We start from the raw sequence: 25,502 nt of genomic DNA, 5'->3' as shown, positions 1-25,502 counted from the left end.
GTGCTTATTGAATCCCTACTGTTGGTATGTCGTTTGAATCAAATCAATTAAGAATAATGCATCCGTGCTTCACTACCCCCACACACAAAAAAAGATATGGAAACCCCAGGAGAAAATCCATAAAGGCATTTTAAGGAACCGAAACATAAATTAAATTCTGTTGATTCTACTTATCGACATTGAGGCAGTACCACTTAGAAGACAGATGGGAGTTTATTCTCTGACTTAATTTATTGAGAAGAATGAATTGAGGGAGGTCCAAGCTTTGAGCCAATTATACCCTTTATTTGGTGTCATTAATGCAATCGTATTTATTGAGTGCTTGCTGTGTGCAGAGCACTGTACTAAGCGCTTGGGAAGTACAAGTCAGCAACATATAGAGATGGTCCCTACCCAGCAATGGGCTCATGTGTAGGCTAATTATTTGATGCAAAGCTCCTGAAGAAGAAAACACCTGCCTGGGATTCATAAAATGCATGAAAACAAACTACTGATTCAAAGAAAAACATTTAAGTCTCTCTTGATAGAATGCCAGTATATTTCTTTATTCATTTCATTACGTACAAAATTTTACTTGAAACACTTTTAAATGTAAAAGAAAAATCACATGGATCACTGCCTCGTGGAAATAAAATGCTGCCAAATCTTTCATGTGAGCCTCCAGCAGATTTGCTAAGGAGGAAGACTAGAAAGACCCATTTTGCATTGAAGAATCATTAGAACAGATGATAGTTGCCTGAAAGTGAATGTTTGCCTGATGTACTGGATATAGATAAAGACAGTATTAAGAATAGAATTCTACCATCTCTCCTTCCTCCAAAGAAAAAAAATTATGGAGAGTTTCAGTCTACTGTCGTGTTTCATATGGCCAGTATCTACCAGACAAGAGCTTAAAAAATTTTCTTTAGGAAATCAAAAGCATTATTGCAAAGAGAAATGTCTCACCTAAGTTTATTCTTTCTGTGCTCCTGAGAACAGTGATCGTACCACTGGATAGAACATAGCTTAAGTAAAGAATTTGTCACTGTCTTTTATTTGAAAATTATGCAAGAATGAGAATAGATCACTGTTCTGAATTCCTAGAGCATTCATTTGAGGCTATCTTAAGGTTTTTGAAAGGATTCACTAATGAAACTCATCAGACTGCTTTCAAATTCTAATGAACATGATGTTTTGTGTGTTGTTCTTCTAGAGTTGGGAATTGTATATTTTTCTTTTGTGTGTCTTTCTCCCCTTTCCCTGCCATTATTTTCCTTGGCTATTTTAGTTTGTACTTAGATCTCTTGCTATAGAGGCCATAGTGAAAATGCATGTACATGAATGGTTGCTTTTCCATGCTAATTAGTCAGTAAAGGAAAAGGTGATTTTAAACTACAGATAGATACACTTCCTGGTAAGTGAAGGGTCAACCTTCCCCTCAAAATCATTTATTTTATTTTCACTTTTCATCCCAACTCATTTTCTTTTTAGAGGAGCTGTTCTCTAGGACCCATGAGATGCACAGCAGAAGGGAAGAGGATGTTATGAAGGGGTCAGATTAATTCCCAAACTGGATAATTGGACTCTGGATTTTTTAAAAATTGTTTTCTTATATTAAAATCTTCTAGTCTGCAAATCTCTTGAGTGGAGGATCGGGTCTACTTACTCTGTTGTATTCTGCCAAATGCTTACTACAGTGCTTTGCGTAGAGTAAGTGCTCAGTAAATACCGCTGCTTGATCCTCAAATCTGCTAATAACTTTATATTCAATTGCCTTACCCAGCACTACAAAGCAATATGTTGCTTAATTTTCATATTGGAAATCTTAAGTGAGTCTTTTATTAAACTGGAGTTTAGATTTTTATAAGGGTGATAAGTTCATTCTGTAAATGATATGATAAAAGTCACTCTCAGAAGGTAGTACGTGTTTGACTTGAACTAGGGTGATATACTGACCTGATCTTAATTTATCTGTAGCTTTGTAGATATTTTGTATATCTTTTTTTTTGTGGGTAGGGAAGCGTGTATGCATTATTCCTTATTGATTTGATTCAAATGGCATACCAACAGTAAGGATTCAATAAGTACTGTGACACTTTGTTGAGTTTCACTGGGCATCTTTGGACTGTATTTTTTTGTGGTGCCAGCTGACAGAAAGCAGCATTACCCAATAATCCAGAGTAATAATAATAATAATAATAAATAATTATAGTACTTGTTAAATGCTATGTGGCAAGCACTGTTCTAAACACTGGGGTAAATACAAGTTAATCAGATTGGACACAGTCCCTTTCCCACATGGGGCTCACAGTCTTAAACCCCATTTTACAGGTGAGGTAACTGAAGCCCAGAGAAGTAAAGTGACTTGGCCAGGGTCACACAGCAGACAAGTGGTGGGATTAGAGTCCTCTCACAAAGACGTCCAGTAGAACCTGGGAGAAATATTAACTAAAGCAAACACTAAAAATATGAAAACCGAAGACATAGATTATTAGCTATAAAAACTACCCAGCAGTATTTACATTCATTCATTCATTCATTACCAGAATTTACCTTATTTTATATCTAATTAAATATGCTTCAGTAAACACTCATACATGCATGGCAAAAATAGTTATTTTTCCACATGTTCTGTTGACCCAATGCATTTATGGAGTCCAATAGTAGTATTCTTTCATACAACACTGTACCTTTTCCTGAATCTTCTTCACGGCCTAATCATCCTAAATAATGCCCATTAACCCATCTAATTACGCAGTAATCTGAGAGTGCAAAGACTGTAGGCAGAATGGAGAATGGCCCATCCTGAGACTGTGTACAAACTAAGCCAGATAGTCTAGAGAAGAAGTTCATTTATTTTTTTCAGTAAGAAAAACCTCATTCAGCTTTTGAATTTCGTGTTCTCTACCCGCAAGGAGCTTACAGTTTAGTTTAAATACCTATGAATATCACTGGAATTTTTGAATAACTACGGAGTGCAAAGCACTGTACTAATTACATTTTTGGGTAGCACAGGTAAAGCAAAATGTACATTCCCTCCACTCAAGGAGCTAGAGTCTAGTGAGGGAGACTGACAATTATTTACAAACAGTAGAAGGAAGAATACGGATATAATAGGTAGTTGTACAATAAATATATCAAGATAAAATAGCTGAGTTAAATAGCTCTCCGTAAATGCCGAGGATGAAAATTGAATACATAAGTGTTAGAGTGGCTGCTGGGTTGGTTGAGTTTGAGGCTTGTGAAATTAAGCAGAGGAGATATTCTGGAGGAAGAAAGACTTTTAGGAGGGCTTTGAATATGAGAAGAACTGTGGGTTGCAGGATTTGCAAGGAGGAAGGTCCAGTGAAGTCCCAGGCCAGAGGAATAATGTGAGCAAGGCATCAGAGGTGGACAATTTGAGAGCCAGGTACTATCAGGAGGTGAGCTTGGAAAGAGTCAGCACTAGGATCTTCCAATAGAACAGCATAGTTCATTCAAGTGCTCATTGTAAAGGCACAGGTTAAACACATCAGCTCTGCAAAATCACTTGGAAAAAAAGGCCTTCATACGAGTCACAACTTGGTGACTAATTATGTGAAGTGGCAGAAATACTACTAAAAGGAAGATTTATTCCAGAACGTGATTCCTTTTAAATCAATTACTATTTTACTCTTTGTTGAAGGTGAATTTGGAGAAGTTTGCAGCGGGCGTTTGAAGACCCCAGGGAAAAGGGAAATTCCAGTGGCCATCAAAACTTTAAAAGGTGGTCATGTGGACAGACAACGAAAAGATTTTCTGAGAGAAGCTAGTATCATGGGACAGTTTGACCATCCTAACATTATTCGCCTCGAAGGAGTTGTCACAAAAAGTAAGTAACTTCATTTGTGTGCATTATTTTGCCTCCATATATTCGCATCCTGATTTAATGACCTATGGATGTCAATTTTAAAAGAAAAAAAATCCAAGTTTTCCAAAAATGTTAGGACAAACCCCTGTTTAACAAACTCTTAGCTCTTTTAAGCTCACAATGAAGGATCCTTTTACAACAAGAAATTCCAAGAAATCTTTTTTAATGTATTTCCCCTCAAAAATACCTTTACGAATAAAGGTTAGAATAACTGTAATGGAATGTAAAATGCTGGCAAAGTTGAAGTTCCAGATTTGGGGGAGGCAACTGAGCTCAGTGACATATGCAACTGATTGTCATTCCTCCCCAGTAAATAAACATCAACTGCCCAAACATTTCTGGCAGGTTGGCACTTAAAAGAATTCAGCAGTGTCTCAGCCAGCTCTCTTCATGGTGCTGTCAATTCTGGTTTGGAGTGGGCCCAGTTTTATCACTGGAAAAAAGAAATATGGTGTGTGTCAGAAGCACGTCAATTCTATTTATGGCTCATCTTCTACCTAATCCAGTGTGTTATTCCCAGGGTTAGATGGCTAATAAATAATCCGGAATCCTGTGCATGTGCAGTGTTATAAAGAAAAATAATTAGTGGTTGGCAGGAACAGGAGGGCAAAAGAAGGTGTCCCCAGAAGGGGAGAAGAGGAAAATGTGATATCCCTGAAGCTCCTTTAAAGATAGGAAGCATCTCATCTTCAATCCAAGTAGAAATTAATTGCAGTTTTGATGACCACAGTACATAAACTTTGTTTTAAAAGTCCACCCACTTCCCTTTTCCCTATCATGTAGACAGTATTTCCCAGTTCTCTTTTGGCTGACAGAGAGCATCTAGACTGTCAAGATTCTGTTACTTTAGAGTTGGGTTCTGAACCTGAGCAAGATATAAAAAGACATTGTAAACTTGAGGACACAGCTGTTTTTAAGAACAGCTGCTATCTATGGAAGCAAGGATATGCACTGTATTGTAAGGCTCAGAACAATACGGCTCTTTCCTTTATCATCTTCCGTAGATACACTGGAACTCAAGTGCTTTGGAACCCTTTCCAATGGACTATTTCTATTTCCTTTTTTCTTCAAAAGGATAGTTTTCTAGAGGGTGTTTTTTTTTTTTTAATCAAGAGTATGTGCAGGAAGTATATCAGTCTATCTGATATCAGTTAAGCTGTTCTGATCATTTCACTGGGAAGAAGCACTGCCACCGGGTGGTAATAACTTTAATTCTGAGCAGAACTGTTTTCCCACCCTAATCTATTTGGTTTTATCAGGACCCAGGGCTTCAAGAAGAGTCTCATTTTTCAGAAGTGACCCTATGTAGGAAGGATATTTCATTTTTTTTTAACTATTAATGCCAGGAGTAGGGAAAATCGTCAGAGAATGTATTTCATTACTTTTGCTATTTGAAAATATTGTCATCTTAACTCCAGTGACGGGAGTTTTTAGTGAAATACATGACCTTATATTAAGCCAAATTCTGCCCCTTTAAACAGGAAGAGTAGCTTCTTTATGGGACTGAGGTCAAGTGAAAGGAAAGAATTGAGTCCCCAGGTCTCACACTAAGTGCAGGGAGGCTTACAGTGACACACACAAGAACTTTGCTTCATATGTGGGGTGAGCTGAGAAAAAGGAACAGGCCAACACTCCTTGTGAATGCCCTTCCACTCCTGTCATGATGCCCTTTTGATCCCTCCACGAGTCCCTTGAGGATGCAGGTGGGAGTTGTATTGTGCGTGGCGAGTCACTGTTACCCAGGCAGTTTGCCTGAACTCAAAGCAGACACAGTCCTGGTTCAGGATGAGAATAGGAAGGGGAAAGAAGGAGGAATGATATCCCATCCTCTTTCAGCTCTAGTGCCAATTATTAAAGCCCCTTTGACTGCAGGGAGAGAACAAGACTCATTTTTCCAGGATCACAGTCACCTAAAGGTAAGACAGCTAGATTTAGAGCTCCCTAAACAAAATCAAACATACCACCAATGTACCAAAGATAATACCGTAATAGATGAGTAAAACTATTTCTTGGGTGCATTTTCATAGTGGCAAGAGAGCCAAGGAATAATTATAATGAAAGAATATTTCATCTAAAAGTAGACCAAAAGTATAAATATGAATCTATATCTGATCCATTCATGAAATGTTATTACAAATACTTTTTTGCTCTACATATATTTTATGTCTAAAAGATTAATACACTCAGGTCCTTGGAATCATTTTGAATCCTTCATATTTGGGTATGTAATTGTATTCATTTTAAGCTTAACAGTAAAATGATTAAGATTGCTTGGAGTTAGACTGTTAATAATTGAACCTATTTATTTGATCCACATCACAGTTTCATTACTCTGAAAGGTAGCTGATCTAAAAAGAAGATTAATAGTGCTTGTAACAATATGTTTAAGCCCATACTTTTTCTTCAAGAAGCAGGCAGAAACCATGAGTTTTAGTGTGTGCTCTAAGCCATTTGTAGCACATGGAGTAGCCATTTAAAAGCTGTGAGGTTTGTAACAACTGCACTATGTCACATGAAGAGAAAAAATGCTAAACATTTTGGGCTTTTAGGAACACAGTGTCATGGTCATCCTTTGAGCTGGACTGAGATGTGACTAACAGAACCCAGTCAGATTGGTCAATGAGTCAGTTTAATTATTGAGTGCTAATTGCAAGCAGAGCATGTTTCTAAATGCTTTGAAGAGTGCAGCAGAGATGACAGGATTCCTCCCCTCAGAGTTTAAAACCTAAGAGGAGAGACAAACCATGTTCCCAAGTATGAGATTTGTGCATTAGTCTGATGGGGGTGGGGAACTAGAACAATGACAGGAAAGCAGGAACCTTCCTTCTGCTCACTGTTTTCGATGGAAATATTAAGAAATTAACAATAGAAGGATTTTGCCTCCACTGAATCATGCATGAGTTTGTAGTGATGGAGTTCTGAGGAGAAAAGCAGTATAGGTTCTTCATGGTTAATACCTAAGTCATTCAGAACAATAGGTTGAGGTTATTACACAGCTTGCTTTACTCCATTGGTGATTGGGTTTGTCAGCTTTGACATGTCCATCATGATGCCATGGAGAAATAGTCCTGGGGAACTCAGGGTGGCACATCCTAGTCTCCTGTTGGTATACAAGCCTATTGGAAGGTCAGTGGGAAGTTTCAAGGCTTTGATGTAGTTTCCTGCAGGTCTCCTAGTTCTAGCATGAAGCAAAGGTCATTTACAGTGTGACCCATTTTGAAATAAAGCTCTTTGTCCTTCCGAAAACACGTAGTTTGTGGTGCTCAATAACCAGTCCACAAAGAACTCAGCATTGAAATGTTTTGCAAGGACTAGAGACCAGGAAGATACGTTGATAATTTTCACTTGACTTTCAGTCAATCAATCAATGGTACTTATTGAGCGCTTACTATGTGCAGAGCACTGTACTAAGCGCTTTACTGTTTTTCATCTTAAAGATGGTAATGATGGTCAAAATAAGCTTAATTGGAAGCCTGAGCAGTATATCCACTCCCTGGTTGAAGAAACTAGGCCGGTATGCCAAAAGATCCAGATCCAGAAGTTTACTTTTCTTTCTGGCTTGAATACTGTTGTGATTCTTTTAAAGCTGAAACAAAGGACAGATTCTCTCCACTTATTAGGATCTCAAGCTCAGGGGTGGAAGCTATAATCAGAAGGTGGTTGAAGTTGTGTTAGTATTTCAGCAGGATTCTCTTCTTATTCATGATCAGCAGCCTCAGTGGGACTTCGGTGCTGGATGTAGATATAGATTCTTCATGGATTTATAAAAGTCCTTATTTGGTGACATTTTGGGTAGCACTGGCTCTCTTACACCTTGGCATTCCACCACAGACTGCATATGTTCCTTAATTTGATTAGCATGTCATGAAGCAGCCTTCTCTAGAGATCCCTTTAACTCAGAACACGAGGAGCTGCCAAGATACTGATGATGCATCGATAGCTTTGCCGCCAGTGGCTCCTTGATTTCTGAGGAGTTTTCATCAAACCTGCCTCAGGGGCACTGGCTAACAGATGGTGCCTGGTAAACAGTGTCTTGGAAAGTCGCCCATTCGTTGTTCACGTTTGTTCATGCAGATGGGGTTCCTTGCTCCAAGAGGGCTGCTGCAAAGTTACCTCAGAGCTCCTTGCGCATGTTTTCATTTTCTGAGAACTTGACATTGAGCCTTTAGGTGGTTTGAGTGCCAGTTTTGGACACATTTGTATTGCTAATGAGAGTCTGAAATAGATCAGGTTGGGGTCGGTTCATCAGGCAGCGCCTAGCACAGCTGTAGAAATCAGTTATTCCTCAAGACATGTTGGTGAACAACAGTATCATCGTGAAGATGCCCTTGCTTAGATTTTACATGCAGTTGTACTGTTGTTGCTTCTTTCATATATGACAAGTAGGAAAAGAGACAGAGGAGGAACATTCAGAGAGGTAGAGAAGAACCAATAAAGGAACAAATCAACAAAACCAACATCAGATACCATTCTAAAGAGAAGAGTGAGGTTCATGGTGTCAGAGGTGGCTGAGTGGTCGAGATGGTGTACGTGGTCAGCGCGTGACGGCCCCGTGCCAAGATCTAGTCACTCATTTTCCAGAAGAGCAGTAATAATCACAGAGGAAATTTAGTTTACATTGGCTTTGCATCAGAAGCACTATTGATTGTAAACTATAGTCAAGAAGGAAATTACATCATCTACCACTCAGTCCTTAAAACAGAGTACTTTTTCAAAACTCCGAGACAGCCATTTGTGATGTACTGTATAATTTGTACATCAACACTGGATATTCATTCATTCATTCATTGTCGTATTTATTGAGCGCTTACTATGTGCAGAGCACTGTACTAAGTGCTTGGGAAGTACAAGTTGGCAACATATAGAGACGGTCCTTACCCAACAACGGGATATCTTTCATAGTGGACACTTCTAAAATATATATGGCTGTCCAGCTCTTTGGAACGTCAAACCAGAGTGTCAGCATAGCAGGTAATTTCCAAAAAATAAAATGGAGGAATTAGAGTTATTTTTAAATTGGTAAATTCAGAGAGACTACAGTCCAGCCCACACACTTCACTCCTCTAACACCTCCTCTAATTTCTAAAATATGGATTAAATCGTACTTCCTCCTACTTAGATTGTGAGCCCCAAGTGGGACAGGCACTATGTCCAACCTGATTATCTAGTATCTACCTCAGTGCTTAGAATAGTGTTTAGCACACAGTAAGTGCTTAACAAGTACTGTAATTATTATTATTCACAAGCATTTGGAAACTGTTAGGCTTCTGTTTGTATTTGTTAATTGCATACTATGTGCTAAGCACTCAAGTGAGCTATGGGTTGGAGAAAAAATAACCAAGTCAGACATAGTCCCTGTCCCACATGGGGCTCACAGCCTAAGAGGGAAAGAGAACAAGTATTTATCCTGCATTTTACAGATGAGGAAACTGAGGCAAAGAGAAGTTACCCACAGTAACATAGGAGGCAAGTGGTCTCCTGGCACTCTTGCCTGGACTCTTTCCACTGGGCCATGCTGCTTCTCTATGGTTCATTTTCCAAGTGGTTTTTTTACATCTCAAATGACCAAAGTTTTGGTGCCTACTGAGGTGTGAGTTCATTTCACCATCCGTAATTGAAGAGAGAGAGAGATTGACTCAAGCAGAAACTAATCCTCTATCCAAAGCTTCAGCGACGTAAGTGAGTTACGCTTAAAAATTCATTTTAAACAAAAGGCGTGAAAGGATAAACTTCAGCAATGCATTCCAAGCCAATCGAATATTGAATTTATCAAATGAAGCGTAGCGCAATCATACCCCGAATTCAGCTGCTAATGGACACCTTTGAATGAACAGAGCCAGGACAAAATGAACCCTAGCCTCCTTTTGAACAAGGTGGGCAGTGGAGGAAAGCAGGGTGTGTGGGAGGGACCCACAGGTTCTCACAGGCACATTTGCACCATGTCAGGGCCAGTAGGCCCTATCTTTGTATCTTTCTATCTTTGACCTGTGTTCCTGGTCAACCTCAGTGGTGCCCAGTTCCAGATATCCACTGGGCAGGTGTCCACCGCCAGAAGTATTCTCCGATGGCTGACCCATTCTTTTGGCCTAAATCCGGTTACTTTAAAGAGTCTAAGGTACTAACAATCACTTCTTGTATTTAGCAGTCACTTTCAACCTATTTCCAAAGCTGATTTTTTTTTGAAGTCTTCAACTTGGAAGGCTTGAATTCAAATTTGAAGAATGGTCAGCCCTATCCATTTTCTTGAACTACGCCAAAATGAAAATAGAATGCTATGTACACGTAACCCCCGTTATTCACATTTCATTCAGGCCACTGTGTTAAGGCTATGAAATCATGGTCATTTGTTCCAAGAGGATAATCAATTATTAATGGAAAAATATGAGTAAAATTATTTCTGAGGTGTTCTAGGCAGAAATTAAGGTCTTTATTTCTAACACCTCACTTTAATACAATAGGATAATCCAGTAATTTTGCTACCAAAATTTTCACAAATACTAGGAATCAACACTTGAATCCCCCTGAAAATTACCTTTTCATGTATTTGACACTTCACCATCATCTCCCAAATGCAAGAATGGATCAGAAATGGTAAAAGCTCTCATTCAGTTAAAAGTTTCCATTGAAAAATTGTATTTTAGCACTAAAATACTACCATTCTGGAGAAATGCAGCTTTCCATTTGTATTTTGCCAGTAGAGATGCAGCAGCACAGTCTTGGTATAGCATGACTAGTCTCAATATTTGAAAATTTTGGTGTCGAAACTCATGTTGCATTACTTCTCTCTCAGCTCGCTATCAATCTCCCATTTGAAGATGCACTTAAGGAAAGCCTTAGCACTACAGACCCAGTGCCAGTGAGAATACAGTGCCTGGCATATAGTAAGCATTTAACAAATACCATTTTAAAATAAGAGTACAATACTGGGACTCAGAAGATCTGGGTTCTAATCCCACCTCCACTGCTTGCCTGCTGTTTGACCTTGGGCAAGTCATTTAACTTTTCTATGTCTCAGTTTCCTCATCTGTAAAATGGGAATTAAACACTTGTTCTCCCTCCCTGTCAGAGAGCCCCATTAAGGATAGGGACTGTATTTGTTCTGATGGTATTTTATCTATTCCAGTGCTTAGTATCGTGTTTGGGACATAGTAAGCACTTAACAAATCACAATTCACAATGTTTAAAAATTCATCTTCTTCCTCCAGGCCTTACAATCACTACAGCCTTTGAGCTTTCGGAATAATTCATGTGTAGATTGTGTTTATCGCAAATTACCTCTGTAAATTTACAGACTTCTCACTCATCATCAACAGGTCATAGTGGAATGGCATCTTATTTGAGAAACCATAAAATCTAACTGGAAATGCAATTGCTTGCAGCTGAGAAAGATGTTAATTATGCAAATTGGTTGTCATATTAAGCTTTTCTAAAAAGAAGGTCCCTTGTGGGTTACATAGTGGTTAAGTACAGCAAGCTTTTTAAAAAAAGAGCTTTATAAAGACTGTGAAATCCACTTACCCAATCCCAAGTAGCTTTTCAAAGAAAATATAAGGGCACAGCCAAGACAGAAATCTGTGTCACAGGCAGATTAGCTGCTGCTACTCACAAAACATTGGTTCTTGCACTACTGGGCAATAAGCAGTGAAGAAGATGATCCTCACTGCTTATCTCATAGAGAAGCATAGTATTGCCAGTAGCCCCACTGTTCAGAAAGACACGCACGTGCTAAGATTAGGTCGCTCGGTACTTCTGCAGAGATTCAGATATGCACACTCCAACTCCAGCAGGGAGGTTTGTTAAAGGCTGGGCTCCTCTGTCCCATTAGGAAACCAGTTGGGACCCAATTAGGAAAAGGCATCTCAGCATTACCAGAGACCAGGGTTCTGATCCAAAATGAGGTCAGGACCTCATTCTTAGAGGCAATGTGGAAAGAACATGGGTCTGGAAATGAAAAGACGTGGGTGCTAGGCCTGACTCTGCCACGGGCCTGGTGCGCTACCTTGGGTAACTCATTTAACCTAAATGGAGATAAGATTCATAGATACGCATCCTAGATGACGAGTTCTGTGTTGGAAAGACATTATGTCTGATCTGACTGTCCTGTATATTTCAGAGCTCTGGCAAATTTTGCAAAACCCAGGGGCTGAATATGCCCCCCAAAAAGCAAACTGGTTAAAATGAAATAAAAAACTTGTCAAAGTTCAATAATTTAAAACAGAGTACAAGAAAGGAAAAAAAAGACAAGATTGTAGAAGTGTCCTTTTTTTTGTTTAGGATAACAGTTCCTAAGCCCAGTGTCATCTTAGAATTTTTTGTTAGGAAGTGCCCAACCCACTGCCACTAGTAGCAATACCTTTCAGTCTAAGAGAACTACAGTTTCCATTTGTTCGGCATGAAAGCCTGGCATATCCAGCACCCTCTAAACACTCTCTAATATGAGACCAAATGTCAAGAGAAAAAAGAGGAAATGAAATATAGAGGTAAATATCAGCATAGACATACCCAGGCTATCTAATCCATTTATCAAGGGGAGAGAGGTTTACAGTCAGTAATAAAGGCCTTAGTATTCAGTCCTGAGAAGCCTACTTATAACTCACAAAAATGAGACAACTCAGCCCTCACCTAACTCATCAGATAGACACATATAAATATAACAATTGAAGAAAAGCCATGAAGCTCCAAAGAACTAAAAATATTTGGGGATCATTGTGTTCAGAATCAGGTACCATAGATAATTCAAGGATGACTAAAATATTTTGAGGCCCATATTGTACATGACTTCATAGTTCTGGTTATAATTAAATAATCACATATTACAATTTAATTTATTTGGAAACTGTTTAAACACCAGTTAATATTGGCATTTATAGAATCCATGTTCTAAAAAGGATTTCTGAATCCTTTCTGATCAGTCTATGAAATAATACTAGCTTGCTGGCAATTGTTATGACTGAAGAACCACAGATAATTATGAAATTGTCCATGGAACTTGGGAAGTAATGGGGTTTAGTGCAAAGTGTGTGGTCCTGGGAATCAGAGCGTCTGGGTTCTAATCCTGGCTCTGATACTTGTCTGCTATGTGACCTAACTTGTTATGGTTGTTATGTTGTTGTGACCTATGTTGTTATGTTTGATGTTTTCAGGGTCTTGTGGTATCCCATTCCTATTGAAGCTGTTGCTCAAAAACAGTCCCTCCTTTCTTGATAGCAGTATGCCATGCTGAACTACTCCCAGTTTTCAACTGGGATTGTCTGAGGCTTTGTTTTACTGTCTCTCTGTGATCCTGTAGTGTTTTGGATCCTATATTGCTGTTTGGTGATCTGTATAACATGTATGTAAGTCTTTAAGTCCCCGACTAGACTGTAAGCTCTTTGAAAGCAGGGATAGTGTCTCCTAATGGACTCTATGATGCACTTGTGCAGTGCTCTGCACACTGGCAGCTCAGTGAATGCTGCTGGTGGTACTGATATGAAAAGTGTTCAAAAAAAGAACAACTTTTCTGTGTCTATGCAAGTGCACGTGTGCGCGCGCGCACACATACGCACAGCGAACAAGAACTGATTTAAATTACAGGAGGCGAGGTTGAGTTCAGAGAAAACTTCTTGACAATCAGGGTGATAAAAACTTGGGGAAGAGCTTCAGAAAAAGATTGAGGCATCTCTATCCCGCAGGGCTATTTTTTTGAAAAAGGACAAGCATAAACTCTTTCCAGCTTTACGATTCTGTGATTCTTCATCCTAAATATGGCAATTTTTAGCTAACAAAAAAGAATTTACCATTGCACTTATGATTCGAACCCTGATTGGCAGTGATGGGAAGTTAACTTGTTCTAATGATTTCTCTGACATATTAATTACCATGAATTGGCCTATTACAAGCCTCTCAACTGACTGGCTTGGGCCTTATCTTTATGCACACTACTATTATTAAAAACAGACTTATCAGAGCACCATACCAGGTTAACCTCTTTCTTGTGATGCAGTAACAGAGAAAAACAATGAGATATCTTGAGGATGTATCAGCCATACATCAGTCTTCTCAGGCATATGACATACCATATTAGGGTTTAACCTTCAGTGTGTTTTCTTCTAAATGAAGGACAGCAAAGCAGCATTTCCACCGTATTCTTGAGGTGGTTTTTTTTCCATCTTTCAAAAATACAGTGGTATTAAGTTTGCTACTTTCCCTAAAAAAATTTAGCTTGTGTTTTGGGCAAAGTACTTGATTATTAGTATAATAATTGATAATGTGGCATTTGTTAAGCGCCTACTATGTGCCAAGCACTGTTCTAAGAACTGGGGTAAATACATGGTAATCAGGTTGTCCCACATGGGCCACACAATCTTCATCCTCATTTTTCAGATGAGGTACCTGAGGCACAGAGAAGTTAAGTGGCTTGCCCAAGGTCACACAGCAGACAGGTGGCAGAGCTGGGACTAGAACCCATGACCTCTGACTCCTAAGCCCGTCCTCTTTCGTCTAAGCCACACTGCTTATACTTAGGTAGGCTTGGATTTATAGTAAAGAGACATTATAGCTATAGAAGTAATAACTTAAAATTGAAACAAGCTTAAAAATTAGCAAGTTTTGTATACTGAGGCAGCTCTACATGCTTGGTCATTTCTCCAAAATGAAAATGCTATTTGATAAATTTCTGGAGCTCAAATGTTAAAAAGCTGACCCTTCAGAAGAATTGCAATATCTATGACCTAGTTTTGTACTATTATTTCTAAATGCCAATTTTTTCATATTTCATTATGCTATAACCTCCCTAACACAAATTGCATCTAAGTAATAAATCATTTTTCCATAAGTCAAGAGAAATTCCTGACTTGACATTTCCAGTTGCATAGTAACTCTTCTCTATCATCTTTTAAGGCATGCTGGTGCTTTCCTGCCTCTATCTCTGTTCTCTATTAAATAGTCTTTAATTGAGATTGAGTACCTAGCACTTACTGAGAAATTGACTCGCTCAGTTTACCAAAGAATAATAGCTAAGCCATGCCAGCGTTTTGAATATCAAGGTCAAAACAGAGTTTACAAGGTCGATAGAAGTTACATGTTAATGGCTGTGGAAGCCAAGCCACCATTTTCATTTTTGCCACACTATTTTCTGATAAGCTACTATTCTTTTGAGTTGTTAAAGCCCATGAGATTATTTTTGTTGTTTTATTTCTGTTCTTTAATCAACATTGTAAGCAAATGTGAAAGGTACCCTTTCTACCCAGCAATTTATCTAAAATAGAAGGTTTCTTGTATCCCAAAGCACTGCATTCCGATTAATACTTTTACTTCGGTCACTAATCATTTAGTAATTTTTCTTTTGTGTTCTGCTACTTCCAAGTTTACTGGGTACTGATGATAATATCATGCTTTAAAGGTTATCTCTCCTTGGGTATAACCACTGAAGTCCTGGCTTAGTGGATAGAGCACAGGCATGAGAGTCAGAGGACATGGGTTCTAATCCCGGCCCCACCACTTTTCAGCTGTGTGACTTTGAGCAAGTCACTTCACTTCTCTGGGCCTCAGTTACCTCATCTGTAAAATGGGGAGTAAAACTGTGAGCCCCCCGTGGGACAACCTGATCACCTTTTAACCTCCCCAGCGCTTAGAACAGTGCTTTGCACATAGTAAGTGCTTAATAAATGCCATCATTATTATAATAGTGGAAATTATATTTTTTGTATGTCAAGGTCAACAAAGTCTAAATCTATCTGCTTCCTAGGATTCAGTTTCTGTAATCACTAGAATTGAACACTCACATATCACAGTTTTCACATGCAAAATCCCTATGAACATCCTGAAAGGAACACACACAAACACACGGAGAAGCAGAATGGCTTAGTGGAAAGAGCCCAGGCTTGGGAGTCAAACGTCATGGGTTCAACTACCAGCCCTACCACTTGCCAGCTTTGCGACCTTGGGCAAGGCACTTAACTTCTCTGGGTCTCAGTTACCTCATCTGTAAAATGGGGGATTAAGACTATGAGCCCCCCATGGGACAACCTCATTACCTTGTAACCTCCCCAGCGCTTAGAACAGTGCTTTGCACTAAGTGCTTAATGAATGCTGTCATTATTGTTGTTATTATTATTATTAAAATGGGAATGAAGACTGTGAGCCCCCCGTGGGACAACCTGATTGCCATCTATCTTCCCCAGCGCTTAGAACAGTGCCTGGCACGTAGTAAGCGCTGAACAAATGCCAACATTATTATTAATATTAATGGGCTAGGGAATGTCACTCATGCATTGGTTTAGCCAACAATACCCACATCCATTGATGAATAAAATTCTCATGGGTAGAAGTGGCAGCTGCAAGATCATCAAACTATATTAAATCTGTGCCTTTAAAGAACAATACATATGATCTATTATCTCATACTTTCATAAACAGTATGAGCATCTTTATTTTCCTCATTATAATTATTAAATGGTTCAAATAAACTGCCTTGGATGCATTACAAGGCAATGCGCCAGATACTCTTTAAGTTTTTAAGGAAGCTGTCAATGACCCAGCTATTATTTCCATTCATTACTGATTGTCTCCTTCCCAATCTTAAATAGCCACAAATGACCACACTTAGTGATCGCTAAGGCAGTAGTTTACTTCCTAAAGAGATTGTCCTAATGAATGAATGAATGGAAACAAGACAGAGAAGACCTTTTGGATTAAATTCCTTTTATTCTTGTCTAAACATGACCACTTCTTTTCAGTCCCAAGACTGGCATTCAGAAACCCTCCGAAAACCTCTTTGCCACCTCACATTTTCTTTGACCAATTGTACCTAAATCGAGTAATCGTAATAACAATAATAATTGTGGTATTTGTTGAGCTCTTGCTATGTGCCAGGTGCCGTTCTAAGCACTGGGGTAAATACAAAATAATCAGTTTGGACACAGTCCATGTCCCTCATGGGGATCACAGTTTTGAACCCCATTTTACAGATGAGGTAACTGAGGCACAGAGAAGAAGAATGACTAACCCAAGATCACACAGCAGACAAGTGGTGTGGCGCTGGGATTGGAGCCCAGAACCTTCTGACTCCCAAACTCATATTCTCTTCACTCGCCCACACTGATTCTCCTTTCATTTAATTCATAATAAGGTTTAATATGGATGGAAATGGCACTTTGAACTTCTTTAAATGCAAACTATTTGAGAGATGTATGCATATGTTGGAATACAAAATTTAAAAGTTCATGCAATCAACCATTTATTGAGTGCTTACTGTATACAGAGCACTGTACTAAGCGCTTGGGAGAGTGCCACACCACAACGTAATGAACACATTCCCTGCCCACAATGAGTTTAATCAATCAATCAATCAATCGTATTGAGCGCTTACTGTGTGCAGAGCACTGTACTAAGCGCTTGGGAAGTACAAGTTGGCAACACATAGAGACAGTCCCTACCCAACAGTGGGCTCACAGTCTAAAAGGCTCACAGTCTAAAAGAAAGTTTAAGAAAGGATAGTCAATCTACAGGTATTACTGCTCTTACTACTCCCTATTGTTACATGTTACTGACTAGTCCTTTGACTTCTTTCTTAATGTGTCTACCTTGTCTTTTGCCAGTCCTTTTTTTTTGTCTATAAATACAATTGTGCGATTTATAACTGAATCTCGACTTAGGTGTAAACTCACTAAGACCCACTTGAAACTCTGTGATTACAGTCCACAAGAGGATTGGTGTCTGTTCTCCCCTTTCTGAAAATGTCAGCTCTGTTTATCTTTGCTGTTCAGTTCTCTGGAAAAGTAATTTAAAAAGCTTGCTTCAGTGGAGCTTTATAATTAGGCAGCATATATTCATACATCCAGGTTACCCTCAAATTCCATTCAGTCAATTAAAGAACATTCCATTTGAAATCAAAGTATAAATGGGTAATTCTCAGAAGCTGATTCTGATCCAGCTACTCATTCAACTGAAGTTGAATAAACTCATCCAGGGCACTGGGGTAGCATTTAGTGAATTATCTTTGCCAGATCACTAAATTTATCTTACATGGGTGAGTAGCTACTTTCAGGGAAGAGTTCTCTCCCGTAGCTCTGCTAGATCAGCCGTATTGATGCCAATGGTTGATTTGTAGCCAAGATTATAGACAGCGTGGCTGTGAAATTATGTACCTTTTAGAGTTAAAGATATCAATATTCGAAGGCTGAATAAGGATAATCATTTTTGTATTGTGAAATTAAGTATTAACAAGAGAGCGTCATCCTTTTTAAAAGTCACAAAAAGTCTCGAAATAAGTTTTTAGGCAAACATCAACAAAATTGATGGCTCAACTGGGAGAGGACTAGTTCCTTGAAAGCAAATTTGTCACCTTTTTTCCTTCAATAATACCAATGAGAACATCCATTCAACACTGTTAAATGTCCACTGGGGTGGAGTGCTGAACTCTCTGAGGAATTGCCAGGCTGGAAACAAGCCCAAGAGGCACAGAGAGCAAATCATTTGAAAACAACATTTAGACAGGAGATAGCTTTTCATTTCAATTTATTCACTTTATTTTTCTTGGATGCTTTAGTGGGTTAATGCAATTTTTCTCTTTAAATATTAAACCTTTACAAAACAATCTCATGACTTTTTTGAGAATATGAAATCATTTATGACAACCTAACTAATTCATTAAATTACTGTTTGAGGGTAGTAGAGATGAAACATGACCCAAACCACTTCCAAATACCATCTTCATGTTTCAGCTTCTTGCACTAGAATCCATCTTGCTCAATCTGGTAACTTAAATCCAAGCAATTGTCATCATACAAAATATCTAGCCCACTATATGGTTCAACATTGCAAGTTTTTATTCAAACCAGTATTTTAAAAATACAATAAGGAACCAACAAGATAGCTTGAACAATAATCTAATCCTTTTCAGAATAGAGCAGTCACCCCTAGCCTCTTAAAATCCTTAAAATATTTTCTCTTTCATGGCTTTCAGGTTTGAACTCAATGTACAGGTGACTATTTGGGTATCCCACTGTCTTTCATTCACCGCATATCTCCCCCCCCCCGCATCATAACTGGATTAACGTGAATATGACTGTAGCTTTGATGCTAAGAAACTAAATCTCTGTTCAGGTTTTTTTCTCTTATAATGAGTCCAGCAGTGAGTTATGTGATCTAAACCTGATCCCAGGCCATTTTTCCATCCATTCTCTTAAAGTAACTACTGAATAAATGATGCAGTTGATGGGCTATGACCAGTATGTTGGGGCTGAGTAAATTAGCAATTCTCAGCCATATTCAGGATCAGCTTCAGTACTCCAGAGTAGCTGAGTTTCCTAAAATACTTGCCAAAATGTTTCATTCAGTGGCATTGGAGAAGCATAGACTGAATGGCTGTTCATCGCAGTGAGTGAAAGGAAAGAGTTTGTGCTTGCTTGCTTTTCAAAATCTCCTGCATCTTTGCTTTTAAAGTGCCATGAGCCCTCCATAATACATTTAATTCTTAATCATATTCATTTCTTTGGCAGATTTAGAGTTGTTGGGTATTTTGGTTTTTGTTTTTTTTTTTTCTCAGAGACAAAACTGAAACGTTTTGAGTTCACACAGGAAAAGGAAAGTTGTTTCAAAGGCTTAAGGTAGAAAAAAAAAGGCTTAAGGACACCAATTATAAGCCAAAAGAAAGCTCTGAAAAGAAGACCTCAAAGAATAGCTCATAAAAATCAAACCATGTAGAAACGGTATTCTTTTCTTTAATATTTTGTTCGGACTTATTGAACAGCAGTAGCAGAAGGAACAGTCTATAAAAACACAAGGGACTTGAATGAGAAATAAAAGATGAAAACAAATGAATGATGGTTGTGTGATATTTAATTCCATTTGATTCCCAGGACTTTTAAGGCTGGATCAAAACTGACTTCTGAAGTTGGAGAAGGGTGATATTAATTTAATTTTAGGGATAACCTGTGGTTATGTGATTCTTTTACGACTCCTAAAAGCAACCATGCATTTAATCTGTTGGCATTAGCTTTAACTTAACTTGAAGCTGATTTTCTAAAAATTGTCGTTTCTAAAGAGGAAGTAGTATGTTTCTAGCTTTCCTTTGTAGTGCCCATGTGTCACTGTGTCCAAACTTATTAGAAATTAGAAAATACTATTTATTCATTCAGTCGTATTTATTGAGCGCTTACTGTGTGCAGAACACTGTACTAAGCACTTGGAAAGTATAATTCGGCAACAAATAGTAACCATCCGTACCCAACAACGGGCTCACAGTTTAGAAGTTTAGAAGTCCAATATCATTTTATGTAGGAATAGTTGTTTTTCCCTTCTGTAAATGCAAAATAGATTTAATAATAATAATTATGGTACTTGTTAAGCACTTAACTATATGACAAGCACTGTTCTAAGTGCCGGGGCAGATACAAGTTAGTCAGATTGGACACATGGGGCTCACACTCTTAATCCTCAGTTTTTACAGATGAAGTAATTGAGGCACAGAGAAATTAAATGACTTGCACAAGGTCGCACAACAGACATGTGGCAGCGCTGGGATTAGAACTCAGGTCCTTCTGACTAATTTATATTTACATAAAGATGAGGAAACCCACATTAAATGAAAAAAATTACATTTTGCATTTATAATTTAAGAACCACATAGCCATTATAAATGTCACAGCAAGCTTTAGAGATGAAAACAATTTGGGAAATGACAGCTTGCCAAAACAAGAACAGTAATCATAATTACAATAGTAAAATAATACTTGGATTTGCAGAGTTAGTTTCATTTCCAGAGCTCAAAAAATGGACATCTTATGTTACAGAATGTATTGTCATCAAAAAAGGCTCTTGCAGAGGAAGAGCGGAATTATGCCGTTATTCCACAGAAGATGATAATATATAGTACTATATTCCACTTCATTTTTTTTTAATCTCCTTAAAAATGATTACTCTTTTCTATCTTTTTATTTTCTTTCGCAGGTTAGTATTTCATTTTAATGGCTGTAAATTATATAAATTCCACAGATTCAGGAAGGATTAATAGCTATTTTCATCTTTTTAAAAGCTTTAATTTTTCCACTGCTTGTCTACTAGCAGGGATGACCTTTTTATAGAAGATTTTCCTTGTCTACCTCCCCGTCTTATGGAAATGGGAATTACTTTTTATGTGTTCTGCATTTAAATATAGATTGTGTCCCATCTCATGAAAGGAAACTCCTTTTCCAAAGAATAAGAAAATCTTTATGCAGTGTGAGGGAAATAGCCAAATAGGGACAATTTGGAATTTAATAGATGAGTCTTGTAAACAGGACAAAATAAAAGTAATTAATGACGCGATCTACTGAAAGTGGTATCGATTTGCAGTGACTGTCCAGACACTTCATCATAATATTTGTGGCATTTCTTAAGGGCTTACTATGGGTCATCATTTGCAGATCTCTCAAAGTTTTAGAAAGACTTTAGCACTTATTCGTGTTCTTTTTAGTTAACAACGCTCAAGACAGTTAATATATTAGAGACAGAAATAACGGTAATTTGTCCACTTGGAAGCCACTTTCAGTGTTCTCACTATCGATGTCTTATGTGCACTGGCAGAGGAAATGAAATGAGTATAACTCAAATTTAGTGGATAATTGTGAGTTAGAATAAGTTTTTATTACCAGCCAACAAAAAAGCAAAGTTTCACAGCTGTTGTTTTTCCTAAGGTAGTACTTAATTTTGTGACTTAATTTTGCCTATCTTAATCCAATTCCCTTATAGTGTTGGCCTCAGTTACCTCATCTGTAAAATGGGGGTGAAGACTGTGAGCCCCCCGTGGGACAACCTGATCACCTTGTAAACTCCCCAGCGCTTTGCACATAAGAAGCGCTTAACAAATGCCATTATTATTATTATTATTATTATTTGTAATAGTTGTCTCAGAATTATGACATATGGGTGTATTTCTTGGATTGTAGAAGGCCAGTACTATGAATGACTAAATTACTCTCTAGGTGAAAGTTCTGTATTCGTTTGCCCAAATCCTGAAAGTTATTATTCAACAAAGCACTCTGTCGAGCTCCAGTTGGTATTTCTGTAAATGCCCTTCAGAGGGGAGTTGTTGAAGTACCTTCAGAGAGCGTATATCTTCCCATAGCATTTAGATCGTTAAGTATTCTCAATCATGGCCTTGTAAAAGGTCCTAGGGTCACTTCATTGTATGTATACATGTTTTAATATTAGTTTTATCCACTCTGCACAACTAAAATGTTTCACTTCCACAAGCTGATAAATCATGCGTTTTGATCTTACTGAGAGAAAGATGAACACTTCAAGATTGGGTGATATTTTTCTTCTGGAAAAAGACACACAGTTCCTACAATCGATCAGTCAATCTTATTTATTGAGGTCTTACTGTGTATAAAGAGAGCACTGTACAAAGCACTTGGAAGAATACAATATTAACAGAGTTAGAAGACATGTTCCCAGCCCACAAGAAGCTTACAGTCTAGAAGCGGAGCTGACAGTTTAGAGTGGATCTCTGATACAGTGTCCTGCTACATGCAGAATTTCTTTGCATTTAAGTTGACGTCGCAGAAAGAATCCAGATAGTGGCAATCTCCAATCTTTTGCAGCTCTGCGTCAGGTCAGTTTTTGGTAATAGGTTTGAGACATAGTAACCTTTTTTAAACTAATTTAACTGATTCAGGAAAAGAAATGGATTGCCAAGACTTTTTATTTCACAATTTGTTGACACGCAACAGTGCATTGGTGAATGTAGCTTTTGTTTCAAATAAATAGAGAAGCAGCGTGGCTCGGTGGAAAGAGCACGGGCTTTGGAGTCAGAGGTCATGGGTTCAAATCCCGGCTCCGCCAATGGTCAGCTGTGTGACTTGGGGCAAGTCACTTCTCTGTGCCTCAGTTACCTCATCTGTAAAATGGGGATGAAGACTGTGAGCCCCCCATGGGACAACCTGATCACCTTGTAACTTCCCCAGCGCTTAGAACAGTGCTTTGTACATAGTAAGCGCTTAATAGATGCCATTATTGTTATTGTGAGCTTTTTTGTGTGTAGCAAATAACCTGTTTAATTAATTACATTCTTTTTTCATCTCTTAAAAGGATCGTTCCCGTCCATTGGGGTGGAGACGCTCTGCCCCAGCTTCCTGAGGGCAGGATTTTTAAATAGCATCCCAGCCCCGCATCCTGTGTCAGCGGGAGGATCTCTGCCCACTAGGATTCCGGCTGGTAGGTAGCCCAGGTGTCATTGGAACAGTGCCCAGCGCTTAGAACAATGCTTTGCACCACAGTAAGCGCTGAATAAATGCTATTATTATTATTATTATTATTATTATTATTTTATTATTATTGTCTTTCCCCACCAGGGAGCAGCACTAATTGAGTCTTTCCCCACCAGGGGGCAGCACTAATGTAATAATCCTTTCAGGATGTTCATAGCGATTTTGCATGTGGAAACTATGATATCAATCAATCAATCAATCAATCGTATTTACTGAGCACTTACTGTGTGCAGAGCACTGTACTAAGCGCATGGGAAGTACAAATTGGCAACATCTAGAGACGGTCCCTACCCAACAGTGGGCTCACAGGCTAGAAGGGAGAGACAGAGAACAAAACCAAGCATATTAACAAAATAAAATAAATAGAATAGATATGTACAAGTAAAATAAATAGAGTAATAAATATGTACAAACATATATACAGGTGCTGTGGGGAGGGGAAGGAGGTAAGATGAGGGAATGGAGAGGGGGACGAGGGGGAGAGGAAGGAGGGGGCTCAGTGTGGGAAGGCCTCTTGGAGGAGGCGAGCTCTCAGTAGGGCCTTGAAGGGAGGAAGAGAGCTAGCTTGGCGGATGGGCAGAAGGAGGGCATTCCAGGCCAGGGGGAGGACGTGGGCCGGGGGTCGACGGCGGGACAGGCGAGAACGAGACACGGTGAGGAGAGGAGCGGAGGGTGCGGGCTGGGCTGTAGAAGGAGAGAAGGGAGGTGAGGTAGGAGGGGGCGAGGTGATGGACAGCCTTGAAGCTGAGTCTGAGGAGTTTCTGCCTGATGATATGTGATATGTGACTGTTACTGTGACTATTCATGCATTCAGTCGTATTTATGGAGCGCTTACTGTGTGCAGAGCACTGTACTAAGCGCTTGGGAAGTACAAGTTCCAGTAGATTATAGAAACTGAATCCCCGGAAGCAGATAGATTTAGACTTTGTTGACCCGCACATACAAAAAATATAATTTCCACTATTATAATAATGGTGGCATTTATTAAGTGCTTACTGTGTGCAAAGCACTGTTCTAAGCGCTGGGGAGGTTACAAGGTGATCAGGTTGTCCCCCGGGGGGGCTCACAGTCTTCATTCCCATTTTACAGATGAGGTAACTGAGGCACAGAGAAGTGAAGTGACTTGCCATAGTCACACAGCTGACAATTGGCAGGGCTGGGATTTGAACCCATGACCTCGGACTCCAAAGCCCAGGGTCTTGCCACTGAGCCACACTGCTTCTCATGGCTGACATAGGCTGAATCAATCACTAGTATTTAATGATAACAGTGATGATATTTGTAAAGCCTTTACTATGTGCCAGTCAATCAATCAGTCAATATCAATCATATTTATTGAGCGCTTACTGTGTGCAGAGCACTGTACTAAGCGCTAGAGTGGATACAAGCAAAATGGTTTGGACACAGTACCTGTCCCGCACAGGGCTCACAGTCTTCATCCCCATTTTACAGATGAGGTGGCTGAGGCACAGAAAAGTGAAGTGACTTGCCCAAAACCACACTCCAGACAAGTGGCGGAGCTGGGATTAGAACCCATGACCTTCTGAGTCCCAGGCCCATGTGTATCCACTACACCGTGCTGCTGTGCAGAGCACTGTACTAAACATTTGGGATAGCCATAGATACCATAGAGTTGGGAGATGTAAGTAGTAAGCGCTTAACAAATACCACAGTTATTATTATTATTAGAAAAACAATCAGAAATGGAGTCTGAGTACTGAGGTTTTGCAAACACACATCTCTATGTCATTGTAGGGAAAATCTTTAGGCACTCTCATTTTTTTATTCATCGCTCTTAGTTGAATTTCCCTCTCCTAAAACTTATCCTTCCAATTGAAATTAGGATTATTGAGATAAATACAATTCTATACCAGCATTCTGCATCACTGACAACTTCCCCTTCCCCTCTCGCCCCCTTCCCCAGCCCACCTTAGTCTCTCATTCACTAATGAAAGCACAAATGAAATATGGCTCCAGGCTAGCAGGTACTGAAAACAGATGTGCTATTGAATTCCAATGCAGGTGTTCACTATTCCATTTGCCTTGAATGCACAATATAGCAGCGGTCTTTTGGAATTACCTTTTATTGACATCAGGAAACTTCAGTTTCCCAAGTGACTGTACCAGTGGGGAAAAGGGTATTAATGAGCTTGCATCTTGATTGATGCTAAACCACTTGCTTTGAGTTTTGGCCACCTTCTCTTCTGACCTCCATTAATTCCAGATCAAGCCCTTGGATAGAAATACCTCTTTCCTTCCAAACTCAGAGATCCACTGTCATCATCATCAATCGTATTTATTGAGCGCTTACTATGTGCAGAGCACTGTACTAAGCGCTTGGGAAGTACAAATTGGCAACATATAGAGACAGTCCCTACCCAACAGTGGGCTCACAGTCTAAAAGG

At 39.0% G+C, this 25,502-nt stretch overlaps 1 protein-coding gene across 3 annotated transcripts in view; it reads left to right on the top strand.

The window, feature by feature from the left end:
• Positions 1-25,502, top strand: part of EPHA6 (EPH receptor A6) — a 357,034-nt gene that overhangs the window by 244,819 nt on the left and 86,713 nt on the right. For all 3 annotated transcript variants that reach the window (XM_038766398.1, XM_038766397.1, XM_038766400.1), the window contains 2 exons: positions 3,644-3,829; positions 22,919-23,044. In XM_038766398.1, the coding sequence (XP_038622326.1) occupies positions 3,644-3,829; positions 22,919-23,044 (312 nt within the window). The remainder of the gene's footprint in view (positions 1-3,643; positions 3,830-22,918; positions 23,045-25,502) is intronic.

Source organism: Tachyglossus aculeatus, chromosome 24 (assembly GCF_015852505.1).
Source record: "Tachyglossus aculeatus isolate mTacAcu1 chromosome 24, mTacAcu1.pri, whole genome shotgun sequence".
In the NCBI taxonomy this organism is placed as follows: Eukaryota; Metazoa; Chordata; class Mammalia; order Monotremata; family Tachyglossidae; genus Tachyglossus; species Tachyglossus aculeatus.
This window is presented reverse-complemented; position numbering and strand designations above follow the sequence as displayed.